This window comes from Thamnophis elegans, chromosome 3 (genome assembly GCF_009769535.1).
Source record: "Thamnophis elegans isolate rThaEle1 chromosome 3, rThaEle1.pri, whole genome shotgun sequence".
Lineage (NCBI taxonomy): Eukaryota > Metazoa > Chordata > Lepidosauria > Squamata > Colubridae > Thamnophis > Thamnophis elegans.
The window spans coordinates 42,046,773-42,071,863 of NC_045543.1; the positions used below are offsets into that span (position 1 = coordinate 42,046,773).

Genomic DNA, 25,091 nt, shown 5'->3' on the forward strand with positions numbered 1-25,091 from the left:
TAAGTATGAAGAATTAAGTATTTAAGTTTAAGTATGAAATCCAGCAGCAAAATAGCTATAAGGATTATAAGACAAAAAATATTAGGACTTTATTCTACTATATTTGTTACAGGGATGGGAGGTTGCACATGCTCCCCTTTAAGTGACTTTTCTCAATTCTATTACAACATTCTTTACCGGTATGCTCATGTGTATATCAGACATAGCCCTTTCACAAACATTATAAGCTTAATAGGACCCCTGCCTAAACCTTACAATGTATAAACAAGATCCAATCTGGGTTGGTCAGTGGGACTAGAGGTTTAGTCTTCCGAGCTTTTGGACTCATGCAGAGTCCATCCTCAGGGAACTTCTCCCCCCACCCTCTGGTCACTCTTAACATAATTTAAATATTTAAAAATAATTTAAATGTTAAATATATTAAATACTACACATAGAATAGTCCAAAGTGTACATTCTGGTAGAGAGAAATTCCCTGAGGATGGGCTCCAGCACAAGTCCAAAAGCTTGGAACAGTAAACCTCTGGTCCCGGTGACCAACCCAGATTGGATCCTGAAACATTATCCTGAGACACGTATACATTCAGCATACATTGTGTTTGCAACATTTGTCAAAATTATATTGAGCTATGGGAGAGTGGCAAGAGCAGGGTGGTATGGTGGGATTGGTAGTGATGGTAGGGATAATATATTTTTGTTGCCAAAAATGCTAAAAGCATGATCTCAGGCCAGGAATTGCCCCAGTGGTACTGACATTATCCAGCCTTCAGATCTCTATTCATTTTAAATCTGCTACCCTATTTACATATTTTTGGGGATAAATGGAACAAATGGAATAAATGCTATTAACGGTAATTTTAATGTCAAAGCTATATTAATGCTATATTAAATTTAATAATCCAATATGTTGTTTTAAAAATATATCACCAGTATATCTGGTATAGTATAAATTTCTAGAATAAGAAAAAAAATGGCAGAATAAAAACAAGTTATTTTAAGTCAGGGAATAAATAGATATAATGAGCAACGATGCTATTCATTTAACAATGTTATAAATTTTCTTTATTTAATAGTACTAAAATGCATAACAATGTGAGATTTTTGTAACTAGCTTTCCATGCATGTTAAAAATCAACAGGGTATGGGACATTTTGAAAGATAACATAAAACATTGGGGGTCAATAAGGGAACCTCTACATTTAAAATAAGACTTTGTATTTACATTTCAGTAGTTTCTTGGAATACTTGTATGGACATTTATACAAGATAATAAGAATATCTGACAAGAATTGTCTACAAAATAGTATGCTTAAAATGCTGTTGTGGGATGTGTCTTGTGTACATAGAAATAATCATGAACAATTTTTATTAGCCACTTGCAATAAAGTTTTAAAACTGAAGTGGACCAATTTTTTTCACAACTAGACACAGAATGAGTAGAATGAGTATCCAAGAAATGTTCCTATGGATTTCTGTGACTGAAGATTATTTTAGATTGATACTGTATTTGCATATACAGTAATCATTACATATAGAGTTGTCCCTGTGTACTTTCTCCATATCTATGTGCTATCAAACTGTCAGAAACAATTGTGGAAAGGTGAAATCTGTCTTGAGGCCTTATAGTACTCAGACAATGGTGTAACTTAACATGTCCCTACTGTATAGCAGTCTATGAAAGATTATGGGATGTGCAGAGTCTGCATCATTTGAAGGAGGAATGGAGATTCCTGGCAGGCTTTGCTAGAGTATTATGGGATAGGCTATTGGCCCCATGCCCCCAGTGGTTATTATGGTCTGTGTGTTCAGTAGGGGGATGGGATACATTTATAACACATTTGCCAAGTGGTTTGGGGGTTGCTGTCTGTAGGAAGGTGCTGGTCCAGAGGGGTCCCCGGGTGACTTAGACTCTGGAGCAGGGTCTTCTTTTCCTGCTGCTTTTACTTGTCAGGGGAAGAACAGTGTGACAGTGATTATTATGGGCTGCAGGAAAGGAGAGTGAGATGCAGTAAGTGCGAGCATTGTAGGCTGTGGCTAAGAGTTGCTGGTAGTATTATGGGATATCTCACTGGCCAGAGACTATTATGGGATGCCTGGCTAAGGGGGAGGAGAGAGAGGTGAAAATGGTTGATATTATGGGATGTCCTGGGTGTGCCTATTATGGGATGCCATGGGGGCTCCCTGAATATTTCAGTGAGGCAAGGCTGAATGCAAAAGGGAGGGCTTGTTCTGGGATACCAGACTTGGCAGCCAGCATGCACTTATTATGGGATATGCCAGGGAAGGAGTGAGTGGGGAGAGATTACTGTGGGTGGGTTGGAAGAGCCAGGCAAGGGGATGAGAGTAGGTAGTGGTGAATATTATGGGATGTTCAGGGCAGTGAGACGGTGCCTGTGGGAGGGGGGGAAGAAAGAAGAGAATGTGACTATTATGGGATGCCTCCATGGGGGAAGGGTGACTATTGTGGTGTGTATGAGTAAGAGCGAGTATTATGGGATGTTTCCGCATGGGGGGAGCGTGTATTACTGGACGGTCCCCCCCGCAGGGACTATTATGGGATGTTTTGGAAAGGGGAGGGGAATGGTTATTATGGGATGCAGAGCCGGGTTCCGAGCGGGTACTTTGGTGGGCAGAGAAGTATTATGGGATGCCTCAGTTGGGGGGGTTACTGAGGTGACGGAGGTGGGACCCGTCTCCAAGGCACCAGGGGCATATTATGGGATGGAGGCGGGAGTGCGTGGGGGGGGGGACAGGGGGAGGAGCTTGGCTGGGGCTTTTTTTTTCCCCTTTAAGAGGCGGCGCTGGAGCCGGAGCCATTTTCCCTTCAGCGGCGTCGAGAAATAAGAAGCCGGGGCGCCCGGAGTCGGGTGAGGGCGGGATGGAAGGAGAGGCCGGGGGCGGGCGGACGAACGGATAGACACCGGAGAGACGGGGGGAGGTTAAACGGCAGCCCCCCCCCCCGGCTGCTCTGCCGCGCTTCCCCCGGGAGACCGCCGCCCGGCGCGCCCGAGGGAGGCGGGGTGCTTCGCCTCGGCTGCCCGCCCCTCCGCGAGCCCCCCTCGTGGCCCCGAACCAGCCTGGAGGCTAGGGGGGACCCCGCGCTGTCTACCGCGCGACCCGGCCGCCGCACGTGTCCGGAGAGCGCTTTGGGGCTCCGTTGCTCCCCAGCCCCGCTTCTCCCTCCGCGTCCCGAGCCGGGAAAGCGGCCTTTCCTCGCCATCTCCCAGACCTGGCCTTGATTCCCGTCCCGTCCCCGCCTCCCTCCCACCGTCTCTCTCCCTCCCCCCCCTCCCCGCTTCCCCTGCTTGATTTCTGCCTTCGTGCCCACCCCCATTTCCCAGGGGGAAGCAAGTTTGCCTTGCTTTCCTTTGAGCTGACTGTGCCTTTTGTTTGCTATTTTGCTTAAAACGATCCCTTGGTATATTTTCCCTGCAGCTGGGCTACTTACTGGTCACCACCGAAATGTAAAATCTTAGCTCTTTTCTTTTCTTTTTAAGTTAGCAAGAAGGAAGCCCTTCAGATAGTTTTATCTTTTAGAAAGTATAGCCAGATTATTCCAGACATTCGCCTTCCTGCCCACAGGCTCCATCCTAAAAGAACTGGGAAACCCAAAGTCGAAGTTCCTGTCAATCTACTTAGAATGAAATAATTGCCTTGAATTAATTTAGCATTGCCCTCAGGACCACTTTGGATTGGTGCTTGGGCCAAGTTGTTGACTTCTTTGGCTCTCCCTGGTGCTGCCTTTTTCTTGATAGTCTATGGAGTCAATTTGGGCAGTCTGACAACTTAGTATAAAAGATGTTGGGACTTTTAGTCTTATTGCTTGCAATCTTCTTTCTTCATGTAGCACGTTACTGCCATTATTAATACGAAAGTGCCAAGATAGCACAAGCTGCTTGAATCCCAGAAGCCCTCTTAATCAGAGGGCATGGCGTCGGGCATAGGATCCCCATCGCCCTGCTCTGCTGGCAGTGATGAGGAGGAGATGGAGATCCTGTTGAACAACAGTATTCATCAACATCAAGGTACACAGGAATGCTGTGATAGAAGGGGTTTTTAAGGCAATGAATAAAACTGTCTGAACCAGAACTAGCTACAGAGTCATCTGTTTTATATTGGACCAGAAACACCAGAACACTCCAGATTTATTATAGGGCTGACATGGAAGTAATTAGTTACCCTTCATCTAATATTTGATGATAACTTTATGATGAAAACACTATGTAGTATCAGCAATTAAAAAGAACATAGATGGTAAAAATGTGAGGTTCTCCCTACAGTATTAAAATGACATCAAACTTCTGCTTGGATTGCAGATGAATCTGTGGTTACAGCTACTGCTAATATTTGGTATGTCTTCCTTCTGTATCCATTGCTCCTTGCAGAAGTTGAGTTCTGCTGTGTTTGGGAAGAGCATTTTGTAGATCTCAGATATTTTGAATTAGTAATTTGTCATTTTTTAAATGTATGTGAAAATGGGAAAAATTTTATGGAAGGTTTTGTTTATTAGTGCATGCATGTATTACAGAAAGTGTCTCTCAGGTGTCTGCATCCGTTTTCTAAAACCTGTTTGGTTTATTTTATTTGTTGATGTGCAGAGAGTATCTTGCATGGATATTAAAGGAGATGAGACTGGGAGGTATGGATAATGATTCCTATCAAAACAAACATTTCACCCTCAAAGAGTGAATCTAAGTGACAAGTGCATGACTTTCTTTCTATTGCCCACTTGAAAGTTCAGTATTTCTGTATCCAAAGTGATCATTGCTTTGGGTAATTATATGACCCATTTTTGTTCCCAGCCGCACCTAGCATAGCTTACTTTACAACTGCTCACCTTAGTTGTTTGGATTGAATACGGTCAACTTGATGCAGCAAATGAGCAATGGGTTTTGGTCACGTTTTAGTTGTTTTCAGAAAACTTTTGTGTTTGAGATCAGTTATTTTCTGCAGCAACCAACTTTTTTTTCAGAGTCATTGCTTTTGAAGTTCCCATAAGAGTTGGACCAATTGGATATGACCTCTTTTTTTTTTACCATAAGAGAGCCAGCTCTTCTTTTCTCTCTTCCAAAATTCAAGAGGGAAGTAGATAATTAATGTTATTTTGTGTTAATCAGCTGAAAAGTAAGATAGCTACCTATGTGGGTATTAGTTTGCATAGGAAAAGGAGTGGAAAGAACACTTAGTCCAGAATACTTGGATTTAGGGTTAAGTTTAGAAACGTTTATAGTAAGAAAGATTGGGAAGAAGGGATGTAATAAAAAATATTTCTGGCACAAGATGTATTTTCTGGTTTGGGAATACGGGACTCCACCCAGAAGTTTCCCTCTGCTTCTTGTCCTTCAGTGCAGCAACTGCTTTGACCTGTGGCTTCCCTCATCCTGCCCGGTGCTTGTGGTTAGGAGGCCATTTTCCTTGGAGGGAGAACTAGTGACTCTAGCTGCGTGTAATGGGCGGGGGTGGCTGATGAAGGGGGAGGGGAAGAAGAATGACTGGGTTACTGTGGATCCTGTCACAAAGGAAGCTGGTTACTGACCGTATTCCTATGTGCTTTGGGGAGCGGGAGATTGGAAGGACGGATGGGATTATGGTGTTTTGGAATGATGTGTTAAATTTGTGTTTGAAAAAGAGAGTAAGGGAGAAGGAATGAGTTACAGCTTGCATTTGCATTGAGAAGATGTGTCTGAACTGGAAAAGTACCGATATCCAAATAAACACCTAATGATTGAAATGGAGGTTATGTTTCTTCTTTTCTGACACTTGCTGAACTTGGATACCTGAACAGTAAGTGCTAGGTAGAGTAGGGGAGTTCACACAGTTTCCTATCACGTTTGTTGTGAGGGTAAAGGTTTCAAAATAGAGGCAAGAAGGATAATAAGGTAGATGCTTCATATGATTTTTGTTCGTTTGTTTATCAAGGACTGTTGATATTTCCTATGCTGTTTTGATACTTACATAGAAAATGGATGCAGAAAGCCAATTGACTGTATTACAGGGGTAGATTCTCTGGAGTAAAGAGTATTCCTTTGATCATTTTTTTATTCGGGATTTGGATACAGATTTATAGGGAAGTTAGTATGTCCGGTTACATCAGTTTGGCTTAGAAAAAATGAGTGCTGTATAGAAATTGCTTCTTTTAATGAAAGCTTCGTATGTGTAATTTTTAACAGGTGATTGCATCTGCCCATTTAAAAAAAAACCTTCAGTGCCTATTTGAATGGTTACATTAATGTTACATTTCATTTAGGAAATATATTACTAGTACAGGTAGTCCTTGACTTATGACCACAATTAAGTCCAAAATGTCCATTGCTAATTAAGTTGTTAAGTGAGTGTGCCTCGTTTTTTATCTTTTTTGTCACAGTTAAGTGAATCACTGCAGTTGTTAAGTGAATCATGGAGTCATTAAGCGAAGTTGGCTTCCCCCATTTAATTTGCTTGTCAGAAGTCAGCTAGGAATTCACAAATGATGATCGGATGACCATAGCACAGTACAACTCTCATAAATATATGCCAGTTACTAAGAGCTCAAATTTTGATCACATGACCATGGGGATGCTACAACCATTGTAACTGTGTAAACTGGTCATAAATCATTTTTTTCAGTGCCATTATAACTTCTAAGAGTCACTAAACAAATGTTTGTAAGTTGAGGACTACCTATATTTCATGATGGGGAGAAACTAGAAAGAGTTTAGTAAAGACCAGAATTTAAAGATTACACAACTGCCTACCTTGTGGTTTGAAAAAAATAGTCAGACAGCTTTAGGTAAGTATAGGTAGGAGGATGTAATTAGGAACAGAATATAATGTCACATTTGAGTTTTAGAAACTCTCTTCCTGGTTTTATTACTTACCTCAGAGCCTGAAGAAGAGCCAGAGGAAGAACTGTTATCTGAGGCCGAGTTGCCAAAAATCAAGAAAAAGAAGAAGCCCAAGAAGGTGAAAGAACCTAAGATACCCAAGCTCAGTAAGCGTCAGAAAAAAGAGGTAAGAAAATAGAAAGTCTTTGCATGTGTGGTAATTGTAAAGGATTGAACATTTTTTAAATTAGATTATAGAATAAAATACAAAAGGAAATAGGAAAATACAGTGAGGATTGAAGAGAAAAAAGCTTTTTTTCTGAATAGATGGGACTTCATGTTGATGGCAGAAAGTCTGATGTTCTTTTTGAAAGAACAAGGGTTTGATGTTCACTTTATCTTAATTTTTTCAACTGCCTCCATTCCAGCTTGGAGATAGCTCTGGTGAAGGAAATGAATTTGTAGAGGAAGAAGAGGAGGTGCTGCTACGCTCAGATAGTGAGGGAAGTGACTATACTCCTGGCAAAAAGAAAAAGAAAAAACTTGGGGCTAAAAAAGAGAAGAAGAACAAAACCAAGCGTAAGGAGGAGGAAGAGGAAGAAGATGAAGATGATGATTCCAAGGTGAATCTGAAACATTCTGTTAAAGTTATTTGTTTAGTTTAGTTTAAGAATATTCCGGGATGGACAGTTAAAAGATTATTGTTCTACTTTCTGAACTTTGTTGACTTGGTGTCTATCTTGTATTTTTCCTTTGCTTGGTTTCTATATTTCTCACTTGGTACTTCTTTGGTAAAATGCTTTTTTGGTACCAAAAAGAGTTTTCAAATTGAGATTTTATCTCTGCTAATACTACCTTCTGTATCCTTCTTTTATTAGGAACCTAAGTCCTCTGCCCAGCTTTTAGAAGACTGGGGCATGGAAGATATTGATCACGTTTTCACAGAAGAAGATTATCGCACTCTAACAAATTACAAGGCTTTCAGCCAGTTTGTCAGGTATGAGTCTGTTTTGTCCCTTATGTCTCAGTAATACTGCATTAAATTATGCATAACTAAGTAGTTTTAATAAAGCATGAACTGTGAACTGGAAATCTAAATAGTTGTTAAACTGCTTTAAAAAAAGCCCAGCTACTTTTTCCATGCCTCTATACCTCATCTGCAAAATAAGTTAATAATACTGTTGAGCTGTAATAAGCAATACTGGTAACTTACGTACCGTTAAAATTTCCATATATTGCAATATCTTATGCCTGAGGATTTAATTTTATAGATATTGAGGGCCCTACAAATTGGTTCAATATTGCCTATAATAGAAAGAAAATAGTGCTAGAAACGTTTTTTCTGTTTTGATTGTGTTAGTATCTCAGATTTTGGAGAGAACTTAGCCAGTACACAGAAATTTGTCTTGTTTGGTGGGAATGATGTGATTATTGAAATTGAAGAAAGCTTAAATCCCACTCAGTCCAGCATGACCTACTAGTGTTCTTTTTTCTCTTCTCCTTCCCATAGGCCACTTATTGCTGCAAAAAATCCTAAAATTGCTGTCTCAAAAATGATGATGGTTCTGGGAGCCAAATGGAGAGAGTTCAGCACAAATAATCCCTTCAAAGGGAGTTCTGGAGCATCAGTGGCAGCGGCCGCTGCTGCTGCTGTAGCTGTAGTGGAGAGCATGGTAACTAATGTGGATGCTGTTCTTCCTCAGCCCCCTGTTGAAGTCCCACTTCGAAAGGCCAAAACCAAAGAAGGAAAAGGTGAGGGGAAAATGTAGCTATAGAGGTTTTTTAATAATGTGTCTGGCAACCCTAATTTCTTTAAATATTGTTAATACACTGAATATAGTTGAGTTCTAGTTGCTATTTAACTGGGTGGTGATATCTTCTAGGCCCTAATGCGCGGAAAAAACCCAAGGCTAGTCCTCGTGTCCCTGACATCAAAAAACCCAAAACCAAGAAGGTGGCACCTTTAAAAATCAAACTCGGAGGATTTGGCTCCAAGCGTAAAAGATCATCTGTGAGTTTTTTACTTTTTTCCCTGGTACTTGGGTGTAGAGAGTAGAATCTATTACTTCAGGCAGTAGCTTCCTTCAGCATTCATGAGATTGGGAAGAGGTGCCTATTGTTATATCTGCCTATCTAATGTATTCGTTCTTCTTCAGAGTGAGGAAGATGACTTGGATGTTGAATCAGACTTCGATGATGCAAGTATCAATAGCTATTCTGTGTCAGATGGTTCTACCAGTCGCAGCAGCCGCAGCCGTAAAAAATTAAAAGCTGGAAAGAGGAAAAAGAAAGGTACTGAACTCTGATAAAAAAGATCTCCAGGGAGTACAGGATTCAAGAATAGAATGGGCCTGTGTGTTTGAGGTTGGAACCTGCCTCAAATCCATAAAAGGGAACTTGCTACTGTCAGTCTAGAGAAAGAATCAAACTGAAAGATTCTGGAATGAATGAGTCCTGTTCAGAATAAAAACAAAGAAAATCTTAATTGTTGGTTGGGTCCTTTTAGTGTATACCTGTTTCATTGTTGCAGTCCTTGGAAATGTCTGGTGGATTTAAATTGCCATATCTACAGCTGTTAGTTATCTGAACTGTAAATCTTTTATCTAGCTAATTCTCTATGATATAAGTCTGAAATACATTTATTTTGCTTAAAGAACCTAACTAATTGATCGTTTTTCAATGCTTTGAACACTATTGCCTCCATTAGGAGAAGAGGATGCAACTGCAACTGTGGATGGCTATGAGACGGATCATCAGGACTACTGTGAGGTGTGCCAGCAGGGGGGAGAGATCATCCTATGTGATACTTGTCCTCGTGCCTATCACATGGTTTGTCTGGATCCAGATATGGAGAAAGCACCAGAGGGCAAGTGGAGCTGCCCCCATTGTGTGAGTTTGGGTTGTAGAAGACGGAAAGAGGTGAATGTTCGCTAGAGCTTACAGCACTTGGAGCTAACAGTTTGCCTCTCCTTTAGGAAAAAGAAGGTATCCAGTGGGAGGCCAAAGAAGATAACTCAGAGGGTGAGGAAACTATGGAGGATGTTGTGGGGGATGCAGAGGAAGAAGATGATCACCACATGGAGTTCTGTCGTGTCTGCAAAGATGGTGGAGAACTTCTCTGCTGTGATGCCTGCCCTTCATCTTATCACATACACTGTTTGAATCCTCCTTTGCCAGAAATCCCCAATGGGGAGTGGCTTTGTCCACGCTGTACGGTGAGTCCTTAACAATAATTTGTACCTAGTGTAAAATGTAGCATAGTGTTTATTTATGGGAATAACTTTATGAGATAAAAGGTGTCTTACTGAACTTATATTCCTAAAGAGAAGTATGTAAGCGTGGTTTTGAATAATTCATTGTAGATCTTATATATTTTATTTAGAAAATGAGCTGTGAATATCTTTGTGAACAGATTAAATAGGAAATACTGTTCTACCCTGAGTAGGAGCTAGATCATGGAGTGGAAGGAGCTATAATAAAAATAACTAGACGTTGAGGCCAGACTTTTCAAGATGTCATCAGAAAATCTTAAGTCTATTTGCTAATGGAATTTTATCAAACCAAGAAATCTTAATGAGGAATTTGGTTGCTTATAGAAATATCTGGATCACACAGTATTAGAACAGAATATATATTGGCACTTAACCCACCATCATTTAAAAAAAAATCACATGTACTCAAAACATTTTCTGCATGTTGGTCTGAACCACTCTTTCGTATTAACAAAATAGTTCGCTAATTATAAGCTATCCTGATTTTTCTCCACTTGCTAATTTCTAATGATCCAAATATTGGAATGCTTTTATGCTGTACAAGACAAGTTGTTATGAAGTGTCCATCTTGAAACCACTTAAAAGGATCTGTAAGCCATGCTACAATACTTACATATTAGACAGTTGTTTTTCTGTTCTGGTTATTGAAGATACCTAATATATTAAGTATAATTCTGTGGTTCTCATTGTAGTCTATTTTTATTATTAATCCTGAAAAGGAATATGGAATGTTCTCCATAGTTTAAAACTTTCTGGGATAGAATATAGATGTGTGTGTTAGGTAAGCTCCCCGTTGGGAGAGCGAGTACGTTCAGCGAAACGTTGTGAGAATTGTGTTGGAGAACACACAAACCAGCATACAGAGACACTGCAGTTTAAATAGGCTTTTACTTTTGTGGAAATAGAGGTATCAGAGTCCATCAAACAGTCCAAGTCATACACGAGACAGTCAGTCATCAATGTCTTTCAGTTAAGGGATAATCCAAATAACATAGTCCAGTATCATATAATCAGTTCAGTACTCAAAGTTTGCTAGCAGTTGCAAAACTTACAATAGCTCATGGCACTTTCTAACAGCCAGCTTCCAAAACACTTAGATCAGATCAGCCCAGCATCTAACAAACAGAGAGCTAACAATCATTCTGGCTCCCTCTTATGGCCGATTGAGGAAAACAGCAACCAATCACATTTTACAGTATGATTTAAAGAAACAGGTACAGCATTGCTATATGATTTATATATTGCCAACCCAACCGTTAGATTATATTCCTAACTCTGTGGATATTGTCTTTCCAATAGTGATATAATTAAAGTATTGGGAAGCTTTAGCAAATGCCAGAGGACCCAGAGCAAACATTTTCTAATGCCTTTACACACCTTTAGTGTCCATCTCTGAAAGGCAAAGTGCAGAAAATCTTGACATGGAAGTGGGGACAGCCTCCATTACCAACTCCAGTGCCACGGCCTGCTGATGCAGATCCAAATGCACCTTCTCCTAAGCCTCTGGAGGGAAGACCTGAGAGGCAGTTCTTTGTCAAGTGGCAGGGGATGTCCTACTGGCACTGTTCCTGGGTTTCTGAGCTGCAGGTAAGTTAAAGCTGATTTTTCAACTGATTAGGGAAGGGAAGCTGCCCGACTATGTTCAAATGATATGTAATCTGCTTCTATCCCAGCTGGAACTGCATTGCCAAGTAATGTTCCGCAATTATCAACGTAAAAATGATATGGATGAGCCACCTTCAGGAGACTTTGGGGGAGAAGAAGAGAAAAGTCGCAAACGGAAAAACAAGGATCCCAAGTTTGCAGAGATGGAGGAACGTTTTTATCGATATGGGATTAAACCAGAATGGATGATGGTCCATCGAATTCTCAATCACAGGTTAGGCAAATAAGGAACTATTATCTGGAAAACAAACCTGTACACAATTATTCATAAAGTAGCAAAGGGTGAGCATGCTTATTTGGCAGCCATTACTGCTGATATCTTGATTCTTTTAGTAGGAAGTCACCCTACTTTTGCATAACTGTCAAATTGTCTTATCTTAAGAATATGCACTTGGGTAAACTATTAGTGAATGCCTGTTGTTTTTCCATTCTTTAGTGGATTTGCAGGAAGGAGAAAAATATGAAGCTTAATCTTCTGCTTCTGTGGACTAGCTTTATTTAGAAGGTTATGTTGATTGTTCTCTTTTTCTTCCAGTGTGGATAAGAAGGGGAATGTTCATTATCTTATTAAGTGGAGAGATCTACCATATGATCAAGCTTCTTGGGAAAATGAAGAGGCAGAGGTACAGGATTATGATATCTACAAACAGTCATACTGGAACCACAGGTATATGAACATAATTGAACAGTAAATTTATAAGGGAAAAAGAGAAGAATTATTCCTACTAGATTGATACCATTAAGGATACTATCTGGAATTTATCTAGCCTACTTTCTGAATGTATTGGAAAACCCATTACGTTTATGCTCCGTATATTTGTGTAGCTCAATTTGTGTGGTTCTCTTCCTAAACAGGGAATTGATGAGAGGTGAAGAAGGAAGACCAGGAAAAAAAATAAAGAAAGTGAAATTACGAAAATTAGAGAGACCACCAGAAACCCCCACAGTGGATGTAAGTTAATGGATTGATGCAGCCTCATGGCCATACAGTCTTCATATTCAGTTTGGGATATAATATTTTTAGTGGGGTTTTGTTACATTTTTTTTAGAGAAAATTGACCATCACAAAGATTCTTTTTATAATTTCTGTGTTTTATGTGGCAATTTACTACTATCAGAAGTATGTTAAAGCAAAGCGAAGCAGAATATTATCTCTGATATGTATTAGGTGTCTAACAGCAACTATCAGCCTCCAAGTAGCAACCTCTTTTCCAAGGTTACTTGACTGTCCTCTGCAACTGAAGCACAATATTTGGAAATGATTTGCTTGGGTTTAAGGAGTTGCAAACAGATGCAGTGGATGTTTTTCTAAAGTACCTTTATGCCTTTGAATTTGAAGCAGAACCTTAATAATACATAATACATTTGCTTTGAAGAGATGCTTCAGTAAAACAACTTTAGGCCTTGTTAAAGAATTACCTTCTTTGCCAAAGTTGAAATTTTTCTATCCTCAGCAGTTCTATGAGTATCCACTCTGGTCATGGCAAAGCATCAGACTATGTAATTATATTGTGTGTTCTATACACAAAGAATCTTATTAGTTAAGTTCAGGCATGAGTATAATAGGTGATGTCTGTGGATTGATAAGCAAGTGTAAGTACCGTTTTATACTGTAGTGGTAAGACCACACTTGGAATACTGTGCCTGGTTTTGGTCACCATGATACAAAAAAGATGTGGAGACTTTAGAACACTAGAAAGAGTGCAGAGAAGGGCAACAAAGATGATTAGGGGACTGGAGCTAAGACATACAACGAACAGTTGTGAGAACTGGGTATATCTAGTCTAACAGAGAGAAGGGGTAGAGGTGACATGATAGCAGTCTTTTAATACTTGAAAACTTGTTTTAGGGAAGAGGAGTTCAATTTATTCTCCATAGTACCTGAGGGCAGGACAAGAAACAATGGGTTGAGTTCCTTAGAGAGAGAGTCAACCTGGAACTAAGGAGGAATTTCTTGACAGAACAATTAATCAAGGGAACAGGCTGCCGCTCGGGGTTTTAAAGAAAAGATTGTGCAACCATTTGCCTGGGATGCTATAAGGACTTCTGCCTTGGGCAGCAGGTTGGACTAGAAGACCTCCAAGTCCCTTCCAACTCTTATTCTGTAATTCAGTAAATGCCATTTGATACATTTTCACTTTGTCAGAAGTAAAATAATTATCACACCATCTCCCCCCTCCAAAGTCTTAATGTTCTTTTGTTATTTGTAATAAACTTGAAAGTTGCACCCACTCTTAGAGCAACATTGGACAACCAACTGAATTATTTTAAATAATTTAATTCTTATGGAATCATTTTTAAAGTTTTATTTCTAAAGGTGCTTTTTTCGAGAGGCAACTGGACTTTTTGGGTTTTCTTTGAAGATGTTTCGCTACTCATCCAATAAGCTTCTTCAGTTCTGACTGGGTGGTGGAGAATGGAACTCCAATCAGAGCTGAAGAATCTTCTTGGATGAGAAGCAAAATGTCTTCAAAGAAAAACCAGAAAGTCCAGTTGCTTCTTGAAAAAAGTACCTTTGGAACAACCATGTTGACTGAGAATCTCCCTAGATATTTGCTTTAATTCTACTGCACAAGTTTTTAAAAAAGATAAATTGGATATTTTAAAAACTAGCTGTTTATGGTAGCAAATTAAAAAAAAAAAACAAGCTTGTGTTACTGAGCTGAGACACTAAACATTTTCATTTTCTCTCCAACCTCTCTACAGCCCACAGTGAAATATGATAGACAACCAGATTATTTAGATGTAACTGGAGGAACTCTTCATCCTTATCAACTGGAAGGCCTGAACTGGCTGCGTTTCTCTTGGGCTCAAGGCACAGATACCATTCTGGCTGATGAAATGGGTCTAGGGAAAACTGTGCAGACTGCTGTGTTTTTGTATTCTCTTTACAAAGAGGTAGGGCTGCAGCATTCCATGTATAATTCATAAACAGCATTCTAAAAATTTGTTTCCTGTTGCCTTTATTTCAAGAATTTATCTGATTGTAGGGCCATTCCAAAGGACCTTTCTTGGTGAGTGCTCCATTGTCCACCATCATCAACTGGGAGAGAGAATTTGAAATGTGGGCACCTGATATGTATGTTGTGACTTACGTTGGGGATAAAGACAGCCGGGCCATCATCCGTGAAAATGAATTTTCCTTTGAAGACAATGCTATACGTGGAGGAAAAAAGGCTTCCAGGATGAAGGTATTTTGGCAACTAATTTAACTTTTTGTCTATTTCTTCTTCTCTAGCAACTTAGAATTTCTACTAAGGTTGAGTAGTGACAACTTGGTATCTTGTGAGTCTGTACCTTGTATTTCTATTTTTTAAAACCGATCAATACTTTCTGATCCTTACAGAAAGAGGCATCCGTGAAATTCCATGTGTTGCTTACTTCTTATGAATTGATCACTATTGATATGGCTATTCTGGGCTCTATTGATTGGGCTTGCCTTATAGTGGATGAAGCACATCGACTGAAGAATAATCAATCCAAGGTAGGAATACATTGCTTCATTTCTATTTCTCCTGTAATTCTTACTATTTATCCAAAATTACAAGAACTTTCTTAGAATGGGAATTTTCTCATTTTTTCCTAAATGGTCATTTAAACAGGTTTTTCAAGGAACTCTTGTCAGCTGCAGTCGTCTTGTGCTGTATATATGCACATATATGCCAATTTTTGATGCAGCTTATTTGTAAAAGATCAGTGTATTCTTTGAATCCTTCTAGTTTTATGTACTATTATAAATACTTTGCAAGATAAATATTTATAGTAATTATCATTTTTAAAAAATTAGGAACAGTTTTGTGAGACTCAGATTGGAATTGATTCCTTAAAATGTTATTTCACTGTTGCCAGTTTAGATGTTTGCTGGAAAATTTCTTGGTGAACAGAAATGGTTTTTATTTTTTGGATCACAGTTATGCATATTTTAAAATGTGTTGTAATTTATGAAATTGTGCTTAATAGCTCTTTTCCTTCGGTATGCACCCTTTAGTTTTTCCGAGTCCTGAATGGCTATTCTCTTCAGCACAAACTGCTGCTCACAGGAACCCCTCTTCAAAATAATCTGGAGGAACTGTTTCACCTCCTTAACTTCTTGACACCAGAAAGATTTCAGTAAGTCCTACAGTGCACCCTGTTTGTTTGTTTGTTTGTTTACATCTATGCCACTAATCTCACTGAGGTGACTCAGGTGGCTTATTTTCCTCTTAGCTTGAGGTTTCCATATTTCTTTTTGAATTCCTTTATAGTAATTTGGAAGGCTTCCTGGAAGAATTTGCAGACATTGCCAAGGAGGATCAGATCAAAAAGCTTCATGATATGTTAGGACCGCACATGTTAAGACGTCTGAAAGCTGATGTATTCAAGAACATGCCTTCAAAGACAGAACTTATTGTGAGAGTGGAACTAAGCCCTATGCAAAAGTGAGTGTCACAGAATAGTTAGCTTCTCTTTACTTTTTTTTAAACTTAAATAATAATGGTTAAGTATCCTAATAAGCACCCACCTGCTTTGTCTTAGGATATTGATTTAAAATTTCTCTCTCTCCCCACCCCCCTCCCGTTTCTTATTGCCAATCTATTTCCTCTTACTACATTTAAGGGGTGGAGAATGGAGGTAAATTTATTGTAAAAGGTACTCCTAAGGTAGTTGCTTGATTTTAAGGCAAGTCATGTGAATAACCAATAATGTGAACATTAACATTTTACAGGAAGTACTACAAATACATTCTAACAAGAAATTTTGAGGCACTGAATGCACGGGGTGGTGGCAACCAAGTATCTCTGCTCAATGTTGTTATGGATTTGAAGAAATGCTGCAACCATCCATATCTCTTCCCTGTGGCTGCCATGGTATGTTCTGGCTCCTTCAGGGTCTTGATTAAAAAGCCTATAACCTTCTATTATTTTTTATTGGTTGTTTGGATATGGAATTTCTTGACTGTAGGTACCGTAGCCAATCACTTTTTTCAGGTACAAGAGAAAAACTGTTTTGACAAGCACCTCAAATTTAAATTTAATCCGTACATATTTAATAACTGACCCAATGTTTGTCAGCTGTGTTGTCTTGGATTTAATAAAACTCTTCTCTCCAAATGGACTGCTAACATTTTACAATATGGATTGGCTCAACATTTTACATTTTTACATTGATATACTTGTTCTTGGATACAGCAATTGAAAGTCTTTCTTTGGGTAAAAGTAGTCAAGACAAGAAAGTAATAAGGATTACTTGAGCGATATAAACAATAAAAAATGGCATTGAAATAATATGCACTAAATTCAATTGTAGGATATTTGTAGCAAACCTGACCAAAGCCAAAGAAACTTGAGCTTTTAACCTCTCTCTCACACCCACAGGAAGCACCAAAGATGCCTAATGGGATGTATGATGGTAGTGCCCTAATCCGAGCTTCTGGGAAGCTACTTCTGCTTCAGAAAATGTTGAAGAATCTCAAGGAAGGGGGCCACAGGGTGTTGATATTCTCTCAGGTAACTGAAAGGAACAGTATTTTCCTCTTGATTAGGAGTAGTTACATGTCACAGAAGCTGTTCACTTGATTATGGATTAGCAACATGTTTTCTACTGATTCCATTTATTTCTTTGTATTTTATAGATGACTAAGATGTTGGATCTATTGGAAGATTTTCTGGAACATGAAGGGTATAAATATGAGAGAATTGATGGTGGGATCACAGGAAATATGCGTCAGGAAGCTATTGATCGCTTCAATGGTATGGAACAGTTTTGTGAGACTGGGTACAGGGTACCCAGTACCTAGGATGGGTACAGCCAACAAATTTACTTACCTTAGCCGGAGCTATGACTCTACATCTTCTTCCCCTCTACTAGCTAATATCTCTAAAGTTAATCTGGGACTGATTAGACAAGCTTTGAAGGTTAAATGGATATTGCAAATTATTGACAACTGATGAACCCTCATTTCTCTTTTTTAGCTCCTGGTGCCCCACAGTTTTGCTTTTTACTTTCCACTAGAGCTGGAGGCCTTGGTATTAACCTTGCCACTGCAGACACAGTAATAATCTATGACTCTGACTGGAATCCACACAATGACATCCAGGTGAATTTGAGTAGAAAAACAAAAATTTCCAAGATTGAACCTTGGAAAACAATGCATTTGGGGAGAATGCTGGGTGAAATGGGTAAAAACATGGTTTGTGAGAATACAGGCTGGTCTAATGAATATCTGAAAGCCTGTTTTCATCTACATTTTTTTCCCTGTCAGGCTTTTAGTCGTGCTCACCGAATTGGCCAAAACAAGAAAGTGATGATTTATCGCTTTGTTACACGAGCCTCTGTAGAAGAGCGAATTACACAAGTGGCCAAGAAGAAAATGATGCTAACACATCTCGTAGTAAGACCAGGATTGGGCTCCAAGACTGGTTCTATGTCCAAACAAGAACTGGACGACATTCTTAAGTTTGGTACTGAAGAGCTTTTCAAAGATGAAGCTACCGAGGGTGGTAAGAATCTGTGCAGTGTAACACAAAGTGAGTAACTTACTTTCCTTTATTTGCTTTTGTGTTTTGTTCCTTTTCATCTATTAAATGATTCCTTTTGTTTTGTTCCTTTTCATCTACTAAATGATTCATCTTCCAGGGGATAATAAGGAAGGTGAGGACAGCAGTGTCATCCATTATGATGAAAAAGCAATTGAACGACTTCTGGATAGGAACCAGGATGAGATAGAGGATGCAGAACTTCAGGGTATGAATGAGTACCTGAGTTCCTTCAAAGTAGCCCAATATGTGGTGCGTGAAGAAGAAATGGGGGTAAGTGAATTGATTGGCTCTTGCTAGATAATTTCCGCCCTCCCCCCCAAAAAACCCTGTTCTTGATAAAAGGTTCACATGAAGTTGGCAATTAAAAACCCCTTTACTAGGAAACACTGAAAACAGGGAGACCTGCTTCTCTTATAAACATGGATAATACTGAACTATTGTTACCTTCTGATGTTGTGGTAGGAGGAAGAAGAGGTTGAACGTGAGATTATCAAGCAAGAAGAATCGGTGGATCCAGACTATTGGGAAAAACTGCTTCGCCATCATTATGAGCAGCAGCAAGAGGACTTGGCTAGGAATCTAGGCAAGGGCAAGCGCATTCGTAAACAAGTCAACTACAACGATGGCTCACAAGAAGATAGAGGTGTGTGATGAACAAGTGAGAGTGAATATTATGGTTTGAAGGTAGTCTTTTTCAGAGAATTTTCACAGCCTTTTTGTTTTTCCCCAGACTGGCAGGATGACCAGTCAGATAATCAGTCTGACTATTCTGTTGCCTCCGAGGAAGGTGATGAAGACTTTGATGAGAGGTCGGAAGGTAAATTTTGATGCAAATTCAGGCACTGCTTTCTTTCAATTTGAGAAAACAGTATAATTGTTAAAATCCCAGCAACAATCTAGATGTTTGGGGAGATTAGGAATATTCAGTTTCCCAGTCCTGAAGCTCTTTAAGTCATTTGCTATACTTTGACCTAAAATATCTGAGGGTGAAGATTATAAAAGATGGGCAGGTAAATAGGCTTGCACAGTCCCTTTCTTGGAAGAAAAGCAGTATATATTGAACTAAAGTATTAAATAAGACATACATTCTTCATACGCTTCCTGTCTTCAATAACAGTATATCATACTCTAGTCCTGTGGTTTAAATTGTGCTGTTAACTGACCCATCCTTTCCTTTTGTCAGCTGCACGGCGACCTAGTCGCAAAGGCCTAAGGAATGACAAAGACAAGCCATTGCCCCCACTCCTTGCCCGTGTGGGAGGAAACATAGAGGTAATGTAAATAATTATGAGAATGTTATGAAAAAGGAAGGTCTAATGTGTTCTAAGAATACTAATACAGCCCTACGTGGGATACTTGAACATACAAACATGTTACCATTACATCTAAATCTTTTCCCTTGAATCTATTTACTGTAACAGGTATTGGGCTTTAATGCTCGACAGCGGAAGGCCTTCCTTAATGCCATCATGCGCTACGGGATGCCACCTCAGGATGCCTTTACTACCCAGTGGCTGGTCCGAGATCTCCGTGGCAAATCGGAAAAGGAGTTCAAGTGAGTTTGTGGTGCAATAATAGAGAAATCTCTTTTAAAAGCTCAGGAGAAGGGAAACCCAATGAATGCCATGGAGATAAGGAAGAGCAATATTAGAATTTGGCAAGTACTTTCTAATGAGCATACATAGGAGCCAAGTTGATGTAGGCAGAATAATGGTGCCTGCTGCTCAAGCTCTTCCATGTTAATTTCTTTGGCTGTTCCAGGCAAATAATCCTGATTTAAGAGTGGGGCTGTTGCAGAGTGACTATTATTACTATAAAGGTTTCTCCCCCTTTGCATTTGGCAGGGCCTATGTCTCGCTCTTCATGCGTCACTTGTGTGAACCAGGAGCAGATGGTGCAGAAACATTTGCCGATGGAGTCCCACGTGAGGGCTTGTCCCGACAACATGTTCTCACACGAATAGGGGTCATGTCTCTCATACGCAAGAAGGTGAGCTCTAAAATGCAGTATCCATCTATGCTACAGATTACAAGAAAATATTTTAAAAGGCCTTCTAATCCTTCATGCATATGTGATACACTGATTAGTGTATCTTTTTGCCTCTACTCATTGGAGTTCAGGAATGTAGATGCTGACATTCTTCATTTGTTTTGATTTTGAAAAGAGTAATATATTTTCTTATTTTTTCCACCTAAGGTACAAGAATTTGAACATGTGAATGGACGCTGGAGTATGCCAGAACTTGCAGAGATAGAGGAGAACAAAAAGCTTTTGCAGCCAAGTTCACCTTCCCCCAAAACCCCAACTCCTTCTACTCCAGGAGATACTCAGCCTAATACTCCTGCACCTGTTCCTTCTGTAGGTGAGAGCCTTGAGTTAATATCTTCAAGAAAGAGCAGTCCAGCTTTCAATTTCTGCTCCTCCTGCCAGAACTGTGGCAGAGAGCTTGGGACTGGACGTAAATAAAACACTCTTATCTTAGGAGGGCTTCTTCAAGTGTTGAACTGCCCTCAAAGGCAGAAGAGAACACTCAGGTGGAATATTCATATCAGAATAAAATTTCTTTAGGGTTGGGTGAGTATAGAGGTCAGGTATGGAGAAACATCAGTCTCTCATGAGAGAGAGGAAAAAACTTCTGAAAAGTTTCTTTGCTTGTGCTGATTATAGAAGAGGGAGTGAAGGTAGAAGATGGAAACACTACCAAGGATCAAGTGGAGCCCATAGAACCGGAGAAGGAGATCAGTCCTGCAGTTGTTGCTTCTGTTGAAAATGAAGTTCCAGTTGAGGTGAGTGTCTGCCAGATGTTTGATTTAGGAAGAGAACTTCTATAAGTATCCCTCCATGCTCAGAAGTAATTTGCAGCTTTGAATCCAAAGCTTCGCAAAACCCTATTAAAATAGGAAAATACACAGGCATTCTTTATTGTATGCAATTAATTTTAAGACAACTTTCTGCTGTTACTAGATATGCTGGGACTGGTTTTACTTTCTTACACTCTTGTTGACTAAATATTCTGCTTACTTTTCTCCCATATAGCAGGCCCCGCCTTCAACAGAGACCAACTCACAAGAGGTAAAATCTCCTATAAATACTGTAGAAGCTGAAGAGAAGAAACCAGATGACCTGGAAGTGAAAGAGGAGCCAATGGAAACAGAAAGTAAAGGTATGACTGTAGTTCCTATGTATCCTATTCCACAGATAAATGAAATTGTAGAGCATGGGAGTTCTTGGTGTAAATGGAAGCTCCTAATGCTACCAGGGTTTAACCTGGATTGAGAGAGTACAGTTTTGTGAAAAGCACCCAAGACGGCCATTTATACAAATATTTTTCTCTATAGCTGACACGGAGAAAGTGGAAGAAAAGCCATCTGTGGAGCCACCTGCTGAACCTCCCACAATTAACCTTGATGAAAAAGGCAAGGGTGCTATTTATTGTATATTTAATTCACCCAATAAAATAGGTTTTCTAGGCAGAGGCTAGGGTATGTTTGGAATATTGAGATGAACTCATTGGTAATTGTGATCTAATTATTTGTTCTCTTTTCAGAAGAGAAAAAAGATGAGAAGAAAGATATAGTCATGCTGCAAAATGGGGAAACACTTAAAGATCCTGCGGATGATCGGCACAAGAAAGCCATAAAACAACGGTTCATGTTCAACATTGCAGATGGCGGCTTCACTGGTACTAACTGATGATGAGGATAGATGTTTTCTGGGAGCTTTTTTTCTACTCAATTGTAAACACTTTTGCCTTTTTACTTCCTTGCAGAATTGCATTCCTTGTGGCAAAATGAAGAGCGAGCAGCTACTGTTACCAAGAAGACATACGAGATCTGGCACCGGCGCCATGACTACTGGCTCTTGGCAGGAATTATAAAGTATCCTTCCCCTATGTCTATGGAGATTCTCAGTCATCCAAGTCATGGTTGTCCCAAAGGTGCTTTTTCAAGGGGCAGCTGGACTTTCTGGTTTTTCTTTGAAGATGTTTCGCTTCTCATCCAAGAAGCTTCTTGGATCAGCTGAAGAAGTTTCTTGGATGAAAAATGAAACGTCTTTGGTGGCGGGGAGTCCGGTTGCCGCTTGAAAAAGCACCTTTAGGATATCCTTTCTCTAGGAGCCATGATAGATTTGATTGAGAATTTGACTTAGCTACGGCAAAACAGTATGATTCTTGAGTTTAAAACAAGTCTGGTATTTGCATTCATATCTCTAAACAAGAATAGATTCTGCACACTGCAGTCTATACATTTGTATTATATTTAAATGCTTTCTTTAATAGAAATGCTTGTTTGCTTCTGGTGGATTTTCAGATTTCCTGCTTTACTTCATTTTACATTTACTGTTGTTCTCACCAACTTTTGGAGCTGTATTCTGTCCTGTGGTTCAGCGTATCCTATTACTTATTGGGATCAAATAGATCCCTCTTTGCAAGGAGGGTCTGCTATACCAAATTTTTCAGCAGTGACTTGGCAGATGAAGTAATAATATGAGGAAACCTGACTGAGAGTGTCCAAAGAAAGGATTTTACCTGAAAGTCTTCCCTGTGAATAAATTTGAATCCTACTATAATCCCTAAATTGAGCTTGAATATCACTACTCACTAATTCAAATAAACTGTAATTGTTACTGATTTACCACATTTTCCAGGTTATTTTTTTCCTGAGCTTCTCCAATTACAGTCATGGTTATGCTCGATGGCAAGATATCCAGAACGATTCCCGTTATGCCATCCTCAATGAGCCTTTCAAGGGTGAAATGAACAGGGGTAACTTTCTAGAAATAAAGAATAAGTTCTTGGCGAGGAGGTTTAAGGTGAGCATCCTTCTTAGGATACAGTTTCTTTTTAAATGTGGCAAATGAACAGGTTAGATTTTTCTTCAAAAACAAGTCAGCTTTTTTCCCCTTTTTTAGATTTTTTTGGGGGGGGCTTAAGGACAGGATAGATGGGTGAATGAGTTGAAAGTATCGTTCCCTTTTTTGTTTGAAGGGTAAGGGTGGGCTTTAAAGGCAAAATGAATGCCCTCTGACTTGATTTAAGGCATCCCTTTTGCCCCTTAAAATTTGCCATATAAAAACAGGGAAATTTCTGATTTTACATGCAGTTAAGTCAGGTTTATATATATATATATATATGTATGTATGTATGTATGTATGTATGTATGTATGTATGTATAATATAATATAATATAATATAATATAAATATATATATTTATTTATATAGAATGTCTCAGGTTATGATAATGCTGTTGACCATATGGTAAAGCTTAATTCAGCTCATAAAGAATTGTAATTTTTAAGCAAAACTCTTCTTAAAATATTCTGTCAAGTTATTTATTACTCTTATTTTAGTGGTTAGGTTTAAGATTTTTATCCATGTCTCTTTGCGGCAACAGGGCAAAGAATTAGCTGTGCATTTGTGCCACATGGCCTTGCAATTAAAATTTTATGATATCTTGTTAGAGAATTTTGAATGTTCACTTAGAACAGCCGCAAACTGCGGCTCTGGGGCTGCATGTGGCTCTTTCCTCCCTCTGCTGCAGCTCTGTCGCCAGTCGGCGCCACAATTTTAAGAAGAGCTTCGGGGGGGGGGGGGGGGGAAGCACAGTGCACCAGGAGAAGACTATGGCAAGAAGAGGGTTTTCCAGTTGTGTCGACAATTGATAGGGCTTTCGTTATGACAGGTAGAGGAAAAAGTATGCCGCACGAGGAGGAGACTCCATGGTGGGGGAACTGAACTTCCGGTCAGCTCCAGAATTGAACAGGGGGCTTCTTGTTAGGACCTTTGTGGCTCCCGGTGTTTTCTTTTCTGTGGGAAATGGGTCCAAATGGCTCTCTGAGTGTTTAAGTTTGCCGACCCCTGACTTAGAACAACAGTGTATAGGTCTTACAAGAGATTATAAACTGAGTTCAACTGAATGTAACATTATAGGGATGATAAGCAATGTGGATCTTGTACCAAAAACTGAGGACCAACATTGCTTTTTACAGCTGTTGGAACAAGCCCTAGTGATTGAAGAGCAACTACGGAGAGCTGCATATCTAAACATGTCAGAAGATCCATCTCATCCTTCTATGGCTCTTAATACCCGTTTTGCTGAAGTGGAGTGCCTAGCTGAGAGCCATCAGCATCTATCCAAGGAATCTATGGCTGGGAATAAACCAGCCAATGCAGTGCTTCACAAAGGTGAGGACTGGGGAAACATTAGGGGTTGAATTGTGTTTCACTGGGCCCTCCCCCCCCTTTCTCCCTTGACACACATTGTTCCATGCACCTTTCCTTTTCTTCAAGGGAAGGAGGGCAGCTAGTACTTGGGGAAAGCCTCTGTTTCAGTTCAAGAAAACAAGTCCATTTTGAAATGAGTAGGAAAGCTCCCCAAACAACTGGTGGTTTTACAAATACAAAACAATATAAAAAACTACTCCAAAAATAGAGCAGAAAATGAGGTGGATGCCAGGTTAGCCTTTGTGCAAAATTGTCCTAGTATTTGTAACTATAGAGGAGCATTTTTTCCTCCAGTAAATATGGCCCAAGAGTTTATTTCCTGCATAAGGTAATTTTCTCAATATTTTAAATTTGGTGACATTTCTAATTAGGAAATAGTTGCCACAAAGGAAGTCCTGGTTACATTTCCAAGAAGGTTTTTAGTGCTCAATTTAGGATAATGGAAAAAGTTCCAACTTACAATGGATATAGAAACTCTACATATCCTGTTAAAATGCCAGGTTTTTGAGATGTAAAAAAATAGAATCACTTCAGAATTTTTCCACCTTTAATATAATATATACGCTTTACAATTCAATTTGAAAAGAAACTAAAATCTTTTAGGGGGAA

General features: G+C 39.4%; 1 protein-coding gene and 1 non-coding gene across 2 annotated transcripts in view; both read left to right on the forward strand.

Moving 5' to 3' along the window:
- Window positions 1–2,765: 2,765 nt before the first annotated feature.
- Window positions 2,766–25,091, forward strand: part of CHD4 (chromodomain helicase DNA binding protein 4) — a 31,233-nt gene continuing 8,907 nt past the window's right edge. Inside the window, exons 1-38 of the mRNA XM_032212975.1 lie at window positions 2,766–2,867; window positions 3,848–4,025; window positions 6,863–6,990; window positions 7,232–7,426; window positions 7,682–7,800; window positions 8,314–8,555; window positions 8,687–8,814; window positions 8,960–9,095; window positions 9,511–9,692; window positions 9,779–10,018; window positions 11,459–11,662; window positions 11,749–11,954; window positions 12,276–12,407; window positions 12,596–12,692; window positions 14,447–14,638; window positions 14,731–14,931; window positions 15,087–15,224; window positions 15,729–15,850; window positions 15,985–16,158; window positions 16,446–16,587; window positions 17,095–17,226; window positions 17,352–17,469; window positions 17,692–17,816; window positions 17,982–18,246; window positions 18,356–18,528; window positions 18,721–18,901; window positions 18,989–19,075; window positions 19,442–19,530; window positions 19,680–19,813; window positions 20,103–20,247; window positions 20,455–20,620; window positions 20,926–21,044; window positions 21,295–21,421; window positions 21,597–21,674; window positions 21,806–21,940; window positions 22,028–22,136; window positions 22,938–23,070; window positions 24,248–24,443. Of these exons, the coding sequence (XP_032068866.1) occupies window positions 3,929–4,025; window positions 6,863–6,990; window positions 7,232–7,426; window positions 7,682–7,800; window positions 8,314–8,555; window positions 8,687–8,814; window positions 8,960–9,095; window positions 9,511–9,692; window positions 9,779–10,018; window positions 11,459–11,662; window positions 11,749–11,954; window positions 12,276–12,407; window positions 12,596–12,692; window positions 14,447–14,638; window positions 14,731–14,931; window positions 15,087–15,224; window positions 15,729–15,850; window positions 15,985–16,158; window positions 16,446–16,587; window positions 17,095–17,226; window positions 17,352–17,469; window positions 17,692–17,816; window positions 17,982–18,246; window positions 18,356–18,528; window positions 18,721–18,901; window positions 18,989–19,075; window positions 19,442–19,530; window positions 19,680–19,813; window positions 20,103–20,247; window positions 20,455–20,620; window positions 20,926–21,044; window positions 21,295–21,421; window positions 21,597–21,674; window positions 21,806–21,940; window positions 22,028–22,136; window positions 22,938–23,070; window positions 24,248–24,443 (5,587 nt within the window). The 5' untranslated portion in view covers window positions 2,766–2,867; window positions 3,848–3,928. The remainder of the gene's footprint in view (window positions 2,868–3,847; window positions 4,026–6,862; window positions 6,991–7,231; window positions 7,427–7,681; window positions 7,801–8,313; window positions 8,556–8,686; window positions 8,815–8,959; window positions 9,096–9,510; window positions 9,693–9,778; window positions 10,019–11,458; window positions 11,663–11,748; window positions 11,955–12,275; window positions 12,408–12,595; window positions 12,693–14,446; window positions 14,639–14,730; window positions 14,932–15,086; window positions 15,225–15,728; window positions 15,851–15,984; window positions 16,159–16,445; window positions 16,588–17,094; window positions 17,227–17,351; window positions 17,470–17,691; window positions 17,817–17,981; window positions 18,247–18,355; window positions 18,529–18,720; window positions 18,902–18,988; window positions 19,076–19,441; window positions 19,531–19,679; window positions 19,814–20,102; window positions 20,248–20,454; window positions 20,621–20,925; window positions 21,045–21,294; window positions 21,422–21,596; window positions 21,675–21,805; window positions 21,941–22,027; window positions 22,137–22,937; window positions 23,071–24,247; window positions 24,444–25,091) is intronic.
- Window positions 20,655–20,789, forward strand: LOC116506901. Its single transcript, XR_004255107.1, has one exon.